Genomic DNA, 10,824 nt, shown 5'->3' on the forward strand with positions numbered 1-10,824 from the left:
TGTACTAACACCCCCTGAACCTGAGCGTTCAAGATTTGTTTGCAGATTGTTTTGTTCTCTGAGGGCATGTGTATCTATTTATCTATCTCACATTATTGTATTTAGAAGTCACTGGGATTAGTTCCTATTTTTTTGGTCTTCTTTGTGATTCTGTTCTGTGTTTGAAATACAGTTAGGTTCACTTGCTTCTGTTTGTATTTGGTTTTAGTTCTCTCCCCTATCCTTGTTGATTTAATTTTCTTTATGAATATGTAAACCATTGACAAGAGTTCCCAAATCAAAACGATGCCAAAAGGTAAGCCACAGAAACATCATTTCCTCACCATCTCTTCCACTTCATTCCCATTCATCCCCCATAGTTTCTGGTTATCCATCCTAGGTTTCTTGTTACAAAAGTGTATGTGTTTGGGGCTTCCCTGGTGGCACAGTGGTTAAGAATCCGCCTGCCAATGCAGGGAACATGGGTTCGAGCCCTGGTCCGGGAAGATCCCATATGCCACGGAGCAACTAAACCTGTGCGCCACAACTACTGAGCCTGCGCTCTAGACCCCATGCTCTGCAACAAGAGAAGCCACCGCAATGAGAACCCTGCGCACCGCAACAAAGAGTATCCCTCCACTCTGAGAAAGCCCGTGCACAGCAACGAAGACCCAATGCAGCCAAAAATAAAAATAAAAAATAAAAAAAAGTGTATGTGTTTGTGTGTGTGCGTGTGTACGTGCACACATATGCATGCACATGTATTTATACATACATATATGTGTATGTGTGTATTACATTAATATATACACACATTATATATGTATATGTATGTGTATGTGTGTATATATGTTTCTATACATTAATACATATATACACATTATGTATAAAAAAATATATATATATAATTTCCTCTCGTCTTTCTCCTGAAATAACCCTTTTTACGCATAACTCTGCAAAGACACTTCCATAGAACTAGAAAACAGATTAGCGTGGTCACAATCATGAAATTCACACAAATTTCTGACCCCCACCACAAAGTTAGGTCGGCACTCTTAGGAATATCCTGGGTTGGATGTTTCACTGCATTCCTTTTTTATTTATTTATTTAATTATTTATGCCTGCGTTGGGTCTTCGTTGCTGCACGTGGGCTTTCTCTAGTTGCGACGAGCGGGGGCTACTCTTCGTTGCAGTGCACGGGCTTCTCATTGCGGTGGCTTCTCTTGTTGCGGAGCACAGGCTCTAGGCGCGCGGGCTTCAGTAGTTGTGGCACGCGGGCTCAGTAGTTGTGGCGCATGGGCTTAGTTGCTCCGCGGCATGTGAGATCTTCCTGGACCAGAGCTCGAACCTGTGTTCCCTGCATTGGCAGGCGGATTCTTAACCACTGCGCCACCAGGGAAGTCCAACCTTTCACTGCATTCCTGCTCATCAATCTGGCTTTCCTTCACTTAGTACCTGTTTAAAATCCCTTTCACCGATTGCCGCTAATTAGGAAGGTCCAAGTTTTTAAGGCCCAGGAGCCTCACTTCTTATTGGGGAAATGTGAGGCTTAAAGGAGGGCCCTCCAGTGATGAGGGCATTGGAAGTGGTATCTGTTTTGTTCTCTTGGCAGGAGATCCAGCTCCTGCGGGACACGGTCAGGACCCTCATGGTCTCCTCCACCTCTGCCTACACCATCAGGTAGGGCCCCTGGAGGCATCCCAGATGACTCAATCCATGCATTTTCTTAAGGAAGTGGTGGGAAGGTTCCAAACTCAAGAAATAGATTGTCAGAACCTCCTTTTTTTTTTTTTTTTTTTTTTAATAAGATGCTCCTTTCTCTCCCCCCTCCACTGATTTCCCAGCTTCTCGGGCAAGGTCCCTCTCCTTGGGTGTATGAATTAACCTCTTTAGCCCCAGTCTGTTAAAAGCATGTAGCACATAGGGATGTAGAAAGGCTTAAGGGGAATTCCCTGGCGGTCCAATGGTTAGGATTCCGCACTTTCACTGACATGGCCCAGGTTCGATCCCTGGTCCGGGCACTGAGATCCCACAAGCCACAGGGTGTGGCCAAATAAATAAATAAAGAGACTTAAGGGGCTTCCCGGGTGGTCCAGTAGTTGAGAATTTGCCTCCCAATGCAGGGGACGGGGGTTCGATCTCTGGTCGAGGAACTAAGATCCCACATGCCTCGGGGCAACTAAGCCCGCGCACCACAGCTAGAGAGAAGCCCCTGTGCTGCACCTAAGGCCCAATGCAGGCAAAAATAAACAAATATTAAAAAAAAATAGAGAGACTTAAGTAAGTGCACATAGCAGGGGGCCAGGAACGTAGGAAGCATCAGTGAATGACTGTAATTAGATTGATATTTATCAGTATTGGTTGAAAGGGACAGAGATTCTCTCAAGCCACCTTCGGACAAAGGATCATGTTGTATGGAGTCTAGAAGCCCCAGCTGCTCTGCTAATGGACGTCTCTCTCTGCCTCTGGGCTCTCATGGGCTCCATGCTCTCTCTCTTATCCCAGCTCTGCTCCTTTCTGCACTTCAGCCCTGTTCTCTGGCTCCAAGTGCTGTCTTACCTTCTCTTCAGTGTCTTGTTTCTACCACCTGACTTCTGCTTATCGTGGTTCATGAGTCCTCACGACATCGGTTATAGGCCAAATCTACCTTATGGTTTCTATGATCTTTCCTTCTTTGTTCCTCCTTTCTTTCTTTCTGTTCTTTCTTTCTTTCTTTCTTTTCTTTCTCTCTCTCTCTTTCTTCCCTTCCCCTTCCTCCCTCCCTCCCTTCCTTCCTTCTTTCCTTCCTTCTTCCTCTCTCTCTTTCCATCTTTCCTTCCCTTCTTCTGTCTTTCTTTCCTTCTTCCTTCCTTCCTTTGAGTTAAGATGCACGTAAAATTCACCTTTAAAATATTTATTTATTTATTTATTTATTTATTTAGGGCTGTGTTGTGTCTTCGTTTCTGCGCGCGGGCTTTCTCTAGTTGCGGAGAGCGGGGGCTACTCCTCATTGTGGTGCGCGGGCTTCTCACTGCGGTGGCTTCTCTTGTTGCGGAGCACAGGCTTTAGGCACACGGGCTTCAGTAGCTGTGCTGCGCGGGCTCTAGAGCACAGGCTCAGTAGATGTGGCGCACAGGCTTAGTTGCTCTGCGGCATGTGGGATCTTCCCGGACCAGGGCTTGAACCCGTGTCCCCTGCATTGGCAGGCAGATTCCTAACCATTTCGCCACCAGGGAACTCCCAAAATTCACCGTTTTAAAATGTACCATTCAGTGGCATTTAGTACATTGATAATGTTGTGCAACGATCACTCTGTTTTCATCACCCCCAAAGGAGACCTGTAACCATTAAGCAGTTATTCTCTCTTTCCCTCTTCCCCAACGCCCTGGCAACCACTAGTCTCCTTCCTGTCTTGACGATTTACCTATACATGTGCCTTTCCATAAATTTACCTTTATGTTTCATGTAAATGGAATCATACAACATGTCCTTTTGTGTCTGGTTCCTTTCACTCAGTGCAGTGCTTTCAAGGTTCACCCACGTTGCAGCGTCTCTCAGTACGTCATGCCTTTTTATGGCTGATTCTGTAATTTGTTACCTGTGGTCCTCCATGACCTCTTCAGAGCCTTGACTCATGGCTTCTGTTCACGCATAGCTCTGGCTTCTTCCTAACTTGGCCTTCATAATATGACCTTTTGTGGCTTCTCTCTATACATCCTTTTAGCTTCGGCTTCCCGCTGTCCCCTTCTTAGCATTTCCCAACTCAAATTCTGAGGAGAGAATCTGACTGGCCCAGCTCATCTTTTCTGCCACATCCCACAAGTGATGGCCTGCTGGCCTGTCTTTGCATCACCAGGATCTAGCCTCTGCCAACACTCCTCCAGTTGACTGCAGTGGGCAGCCTAGCTGGGTGCAAAGATAGGGTGGTTTCCGTTAGAAGGCAGGGGGCAGCTGTCAGGACCAACACTTCTGTCAGACCAGCCAGTGTCTCCATTGCTTCCTTGCTGGCTGACCTGGGCAGGTCACTTCCCCTCTCTGAGCCTCAGTTTCCTCTACTGTGACGTGGCAACAGTAATGGTATCTACCTCCTGGGCTGCTGTGGGGACTTATGGCGTGCTGCTTTAGAGCATCTACTGCAGGGCCAGGCTCTTGGGAAGTTGGGCTCCCTCTTCCTGGCCCTTCTGTTGGCCTGAAGCCCAAGGCACAGAAAGAACTGTGAGTCCTAATCCCTGAGGGGCTGCTAGAGGGGTCGCCGGGGGCTAGGGCTGGTGGGTGCCAGGAGAGGGCTCCCACCAAGGAGGACTGACCTGAGTAAGCCTCAGAGGAATTTGAAGAGAGCAAGAAGCTAGTGCCCTGAGTCGAGGCAACCAAGGTTGGCAAAGGTGTGGAAAGGGGAACTAGAATGGTCCATGGGCAGGGACCTGAGGAGACTGACCTGCTGTTCTCCCAACCTAATGACCCTCTGACCTTTGATCCTGTGACCTGTGAAGTAGGCTTGGGGCACTCTGAGTTTACAGTTGGCTGCACTACGTTTAAAAGCTTAAAAGCTCCACCATCGGCCAAGCAGGCCAGGGGAGTTTCAGTGAGTGAGTCCCCTGACTCTGCCCCATAACCCTATCCTGACCCAGCTCTAGGAACCTAGACAATTTTCTGCCTTAACGGCAACCTGATTCTGCCCCATTCCTGGGACCCCAGGCTGACGCTGCCCCATTCACCCTCCAACTCCAGGCTGACCCCGCCCCTCCCTGGGCCCCAGGATGAACCCAAATCCAACCTCCAATCTCCCTGACCCGGGTCTAACCCCCCACCCCTCCCAGGGAGGAGGCGAAGACCAAGCTAGGCATGCTGCGGGAGAGGGCAGAGAAGGAGGTGGCCCAGAACGACACGGAGGTGCAGGTCTTGCAGCGGCAGATCGCGCACTTGGAGCAGCTGCACCGCTTCCTCAAACTCAAGAACGGCGATCGGCAGCCGGATCCCGCCGTCGTGGAGAAGCGCGAGCAACGGGGTGAGGCCGGGGCCGCCACCTCTGCCTCCAGCAGGCCGGGCCAGGGGAGGGGCGGAGCGGCTCGCTCCAGGTCTCGCCGCGGGGCGGGGCCGGCCGGGGGGCGGGGCTGGAGGGGCGGGGTCTGCGCGGCTGCGGTGTTGTTGCCCCCTCCCCACCAGCGTCCCCAGCCAGGCCCCTCCGCCCTGGTGGCCGCCCCGGACGCCGACCTCACTGCCCCCTCACCCCCCAGTCCGGGAGGTGGCCGAAGGCCTCCGGAAGACCTCCCAGGAGAAGCTGGTGCTGCGCTACGAGGACGCCCTGAAGAAACTGTCCCAGCTGACCGGGGAGAGCGACCCGGACTCGCTGGTGGAGAAGTACCTGGAGTGTGAGTTCCCGGGGGTAGGGGGTGGGGATGGAAGGGGTGGGGGGGGGGCCGGAGCACGGCGCCCAGCCCCCCGGAATCGAGTGCAGACTGTGCTCTGTCTCGGTCACCGAGGGCCTCCGCTTCGGCCCTGGGGACTTCACCTGCGCTGGAGGGACCAGGAATCAGGCTCCGCCCTACTCGCCTCTTCCCGTCCGCCCGGCCTCCGCCCCTCTCTCTCCCCCCTTTCTCCCCAGTCTCTCTCCCACCCCCGTCTCGGGCCTTCTGACCTCTTCCTTCTCTGTGTGTCTCCACCCGTCTGCATCTCTCTGTTCTCACTGAATGTATCTCCGTCTTCTTCTTTCTGTCCAATTTCCCTGGCGTGTCTGCCTTCCCGCCTCCCCCATCCGTCTACCCTTGCCCGTTCCCTCCCTCCTCCGCCTCCCTCATTCCTGGGCCTGCGGGTCACCCTCGGAATCTTCCCCTTAACCTCTGTGTGCCGATCTCCGTGTCCCTGTTGCTCTCTTTCTCCCGGGGTCTAATGTTCTCTCTTTACCCACCTTTACCGTTTTCTCTCCCTCACTTCTCTGTTTCTCTGTGTCTCTCTCGGCATTTCTCTGACTTTCTCTGGGTCGCTATCTCTTTCTGTCGCTCTGCCTTGCCCTGTACTTCTCTGTGTTCGCTGTGTCTATTTCTGTGCCTATATCTCTCCGTCTCTGTCTCTCCTTGTCTCTGTGTCTTTGTTGCCTTTCTCAACATCTCTTTTTCTGCCCTTCTGTGTGTGTCTCTCTGTTTGCTGGTCTCTGTCTCTCTGGACCCTGCCTTTCTGGACTCGCCCCTAGTGGAGGAGCGGAACTTCGCGGAGTTCAATTTCATCAATGAGCAGAACTCGGAGCTGGAGCATCTGCAGGAGGAGATCAAGGAGGTGAGCGAGACCCGCCCCTCCCCCTCCCCTCCCCCTCCCCTCCACCCGCGTCGGTGCCCCCTCCCTCCTGAGCTGGGCCCAGCGTCGCGCCCCTGCCCCTGTAGATGCAGGAGGCCTTGGTGAGCGGCCGCCGCAGCGAGGAGGACCACCGCTCGCGGCAGGAGCAGCAGCGGGCCGAGTTGCAGCAGCGCGTGGACGAGGTGCACACGGAGGCCGAGAACCTGGAGGCCCGCTTCCAGAACTTTCGCGGGCAGCTGGAGAAGCTCAAGACCGGTGAGCACCCGCCCCGGCTTCTTCATCTGGAAGGATGCGATGAGCAGGCGGAGAGCCCTGTCTGGGCTGGCCACGCGGAGACATTCCGTGGACCACTTTGTGCACTCCCTTGTCATCTGTCCCATATCCATCCATCCTGCATCCATCCATCCATCCATCCATCCATCCATCCATCCTTCATCCATCCATCCTGCATCCAGCCATCCTGCATCCATCCAGCCATCCTTCATCCATCCATCCTGCATCCATCCATCCTGCATCCAGCCATCCTGCATCCATCCAACCATCCATCCATCCATCCATCCATCCAGCCATCCTGCATCCAGCCATCCTGCATCCAGCCATCCTGCATCCATCCAACCATCCATTCACTCATCCATCCAGCCATCCTGCATCCATCCAACCATCCATCCATCCTGCATCCATCCATCCAGCCATCCTGCATCCAGCCATCCTGCATCCATCCAACCATCCATCCATCCTGCATCCATCCATCCAGCCATCCTGCATCCATCCATCCTGCATCCATCCATCCAGCCATCCATCCATCCTGCATCCAGCCATCCTGCATCCATCCATCCATCCATCCTGCATCCATCCATCCATCCATCCTGCATCCATCCATCCTGCATCCATCCATCCAGCCATCCATCCATCCTGCATCCAGCCATCCTGCATCCATCCATCCATCCATCCTGCATCCATCCATCCAGCCATCCTGCATCCAGCCATCCATGCATCCAGCCATCCTGCATCCGTCCATCCATCCTGCATCCATCTATCCTGCATCCATCATCCATTCATCCTTGCGGTGTGGAGTCCATGAGAGTCAGGCAGCCCTGGGTTTGAATCCCAGCTCCACCATTTGTGAACTTTGGTGTGTGGTTTCCTCTGTTGGAGCCCCTCCGGAAGTGGGATAGCAGTGCCTAGTTTGTAAGGTCGGCTTGAGAATTAGATGGGATGACGGATGGAGAGAGACTGGGAGGTGGCAGTGGTGGTGGGGGGCAAGCAGGAGGGCCACCTCGTGCTGCGTGGTCGGAGCTCAAGTATTGGCAGACCCTCTTTCCCTCTGTTGTAGGGACTGCGGTGACAAGCCCTGTGCTAGGTGGTGAGGACCGGGCTCTGGCTACTCGTAACGCAGGGGCTGGGAAGGAGGACACCTTGGGCCCTGCAGGAGCAAGCGTATGCCTTAGCTCAGAGTGGGGTGCAGGACCAGGATTTGGGGGGCCCGGTGCAGAATGAAAATGCGGGGCCCCTTGTTTAAAAACTGGCAAGAATTTCAAGTGACAATAGCAGAGCATCAAACCAAACGTGGGGCCCTTCTCAGCACGGGGCTCTGTGCCCATGACATTGGCTCTGCTGGGGTCACAGGGAAGGTCTCCTGGGAGCCATGATGCTTGAGGCTGAATTTGAAGGATGGGTATTTAACCGAAAAACTGGGGAGAGGGGATGCTCCCAGAAGGCGGGGCCAAGGCTCGGAGGTGCATCCAAGGAAGGCAGGTTCTTCGTGCAGAGAGGGCGTGGGTGGGAGTTGAAGGGGGTCAGATCCTGAACGGACGCCAGGCTGAGGCTTTTTCCTGGGGGTGCTGGGTAGCCATGGGAGGGTTGTGAGCAGGAGAAGGGGGTGGATCGGAGGGAGGGGGATGAGGACGGAGAGGGAGAGATGGAGCACAGAGGTGTCGGGCTGAGGGACCATGGGGGGATGAGGGCTGAGGCCCACAGGGGTCCGGCCCGGTGAGGGTGCAGTGGGGAACCTGGGAGGAGGAGCTCCTCTGGGGGATGAGGCTGATCTCAGTGTGAGTGGCACTGCGGACTGTTCGGAGAGGGGCCCCAGCAGGAAACTGTATGTGAGCCTGGGGCTCAGGTGGGGGAGGCAGGGGAGGGTGGTAGGGATGCCACAGGCTGCGTGCAGATTCCTGTCAAGGTCATGGGTGCATCTTATTTCATTCACGATAACCAGTTAACTAAATACAAGAGGGCCAATGGTGAGAGCGGGTCACAGCCTTGGTGCTGCTGTGAATTTCCTCCGCTTTCTCCCGGGGAGCACGTGTGTGTGTTTCTGTGGGAGAAGCACATCCTGAGCCGTGGGCTCGCTGGGTTGGGTGGAAGCTGGGTGATGCTGAGCCGTGAGCAGAGGACTGGCCATGTGGAGGTGCCCTTGTCACGTTTTCCTTGGACTTCCCTCGCTTTTTGCCCTCTGGCATCTGGAACCCGGTGGCCGGGCACACCGCGACGCCCTCCCCCCGCCTGGCTGTCTGAACTTGGGCAAGTCCCTTTGCATCTTTGAGCCTCGCTTGGGCAGCAGGGCCTTGAGGAGAGGAGAGGGTGGCACCCCATGGGCACTGGATCCATGATGGCCTGTCCTCTCTGACCCCAGATATCCAGCGCCTCTTCACCAGGGCCCAGTGTGACAGCACCGTCATCAATGACCTCCTAGGGGTCAAGAGCCACATGAGAGACCGGGACATAGGCCTCTTCCTGGGCCTCATCGAGAAGCGGCTGGTGGAGCTCCTGACGGTGCAGGCCTTCCTCGAAACCCAGGTTGGGGCGCAGACGGTGCGCAGGGGGGACAGGGCGCCGGGGCCTTGGAGACGGGCCTGAGCGGACCACTGGCTTCTCCACCCTCCAGAACAACCTCTCTGCCAGCTCGCCTAACGCTGCCCTCCTGGTGCTGGGCCAGAGCCCCGAGGATCTTCCCAAGAAACTGGCCCCACCTCAGCCCCCTGACAATCTGTGAGCCAGAGGGCAAGGGTCAGGGAGCTTCCCCGGGGCAGAGGAGACGCGGGGGCAGAGGAGACGCAGGAAGGGAGGGTTTTCAGGTGGGGGCGGGCCCCTGGGACTGAAGGGTGGGTGAGGCCCGGGGGCGGGGGGCGTAGAAGATGAAGTGGGTACTTCGGGGGAATCAGAAGGAGTAAGGGCTCCAGGGACATTCGATGGGGCCCTGGGTGAACCCGAAGAGGAAAGGGCGCTCAGAGCCCGGCGCACGGCTGAGGGTCTCAGGGCCTAGCAATGAGGCGCCATCGGCCTTCTGAAGGTCGAGGAGTAGAGTCCCTTCCTGTCTTCCACCCACTTTAGCGAGGACCCCCCAGGCTTTGAGGCCAACGACGACTATCCGCTGAGCAAGGAGGAGTTGCTGAGCCGCGTGGTGAAGTCGGTGAGGACGGGTGCCCGCGGGCGCGGGGCAGCTCTGCCTCCTCCGGGGCCCTAACTCGCCTCCCCCGCAGCTGGAGGCCCGGGAGCAGGCGGGGGAGCGGCGCCTGGAGGAGATGGCCGAGGCCGTCAGGAAGGTGGACAGCACCCCGGCCAGCCCCGGCCTGCCCCTGCTGCCCAAGAGCCCCCGCGCTGTCCCCGGCTCCCTCGCGAGCCACAGCACTAGCGGCGTCCTGGCGTCCAGCGGAGGCCGCGCCACCGGCTCCAATGTTGGCCGCGTCACCTTTGGGGACCCCAGCTCCAGCGCAGGCCACACGACCTTCGGCTCCACCAGCGCCGTCACCGGGGGACTTACGTCCAGCCGGGGCTCAACTGCGGGCCGAGTGATCTCCAGATCCCCCAACTCTAGCAGCTACCTGGGGTCCTCTGGATACTTGGGGTCCAGCAGAGGCCACGAGAGCTTTGGGGGCCCGGAGAGCAAAGGCCCTGAGTCAGAATCGAGTGGAGGCCTCGAGTCCAGCAGAGGCAAAGTCTCAAGCACTGGCCCTGCCTCTAGCACCGGCCGGGTCTCCACCACCAGCAAAGATTCCCAGAGCAACTACTAGGGGCACCCAGCCCTCACCCTGCCTCTGGCTCCTTGTAGGGCCTTCTCTGGGTCTCTGCCTCTCAATTTCCCCTATGACTCTCCATCTTTCTCACCCAGCTCCGGGTGAACTGCCTGCACACCTGTCTCCATCTCCCCTTCACTATGTCTCTGCATCTCTTCCCATCAGCTCCGCCTCATCTGTCTCCTGGTCCCTCTCTGTTTCCAACCTGCCCTTCCCTTTCGGTTCCCTAATCTCCTGTTCTCTAGGCTTCCCGTTCAGTGTGTCTCTGTCCTGTATCCATGTCTGTCTCCCCATCTCTGCTCTGACCTCTCTGATTATCCCCCCCACCTCCTGTTTCGGCTTCCCCATTTCTAACTCCCTCTCCTCTCCCCCATCTCCCAGGCCCTCCTCGCATCTCATGTCCCTGTCTCTGTAGCTCCTCATTCCTTGTCCTCCTCAAGAGTCCCCATACTGACCAGTGGGGGAAGAATGGGGGCAAAGACATCAGGGTCAGCATGAGCTGTGACCATAGGAAATAAAGGTCAGAGTCTGATTTTTACCCCAGCCTGGTTACAAGCGTATATG

The 10,824-nt window shown here is 55.8% G+C and overlaps 1 protein-coding gene across 4 annotated transcripts in view; it reads left to right on the plus strand.

The window, feature by feature from the left end:
• The window catches only part of ODAD1 (outer dynein arm docking complex subunit 1), a 29,342-nt gene extending 18,544 nt beyond the window's left edge, over nt 1-10,798 (plus strand). For all 4 annotated transcript variants that reach the window (XM_059903881.1, XM_059903880.1, XM_059903882.1 and 1 more), the window contains 9 exons: nt 1,593-1,660; nt 4,777-4,964; nt 5,194-5,328; nt 6,147-6,229; nt 6,334-6,502; nt 8,880-9,043; nt 9,132-9,235; nt 9,578-9,656; nt 9,727-10,798. In XM_059903881.1, the coding sequence (XP_059759864.1) occupies nt 1,593-1,660; nt 4,777-4,964; nt 5,194-5,328; nt 6,147-6,229; nt 6,334-6,502; nt 8,880-9,043; nt 9,132-9,235; nt 9,578-9,656; nt 9,727-10,257 (1,521 nt within the window). In that variant the 3' untranslated portion in view covers nt 10,258-10,798. The remainder of the gene's footprint in view (nt 1-1,592; nt 1,661-4,776; nt 4,965-5,193; nt 5,329-6,146; nt 6,230-6,333; nt 6,503-8,879; nt 9,044-9,131; nt 9,236-9,577; nt 9,657-9,726) is intronic.
• The last annotated feature ends 26 nt before the right edge of the window (nt 10,799-10,824 follow it).

Source organism: Balaenoptera ricei, chromosome 19 (assembly GCF_028023285.1).
Source record: "Balaenoptera ricei isolate mBalRic1 chromosome 19, mBalRic1.hap2, whole genome shotgun sequence".
Classification (NCBI taxonomy): domain Eukaryota; kingdom Metazoa; phylum Chordata; class Mammalia; order Artiodactyla; family Balaenopteridae; genus Balaenoptera; species Balaenoptera ricei.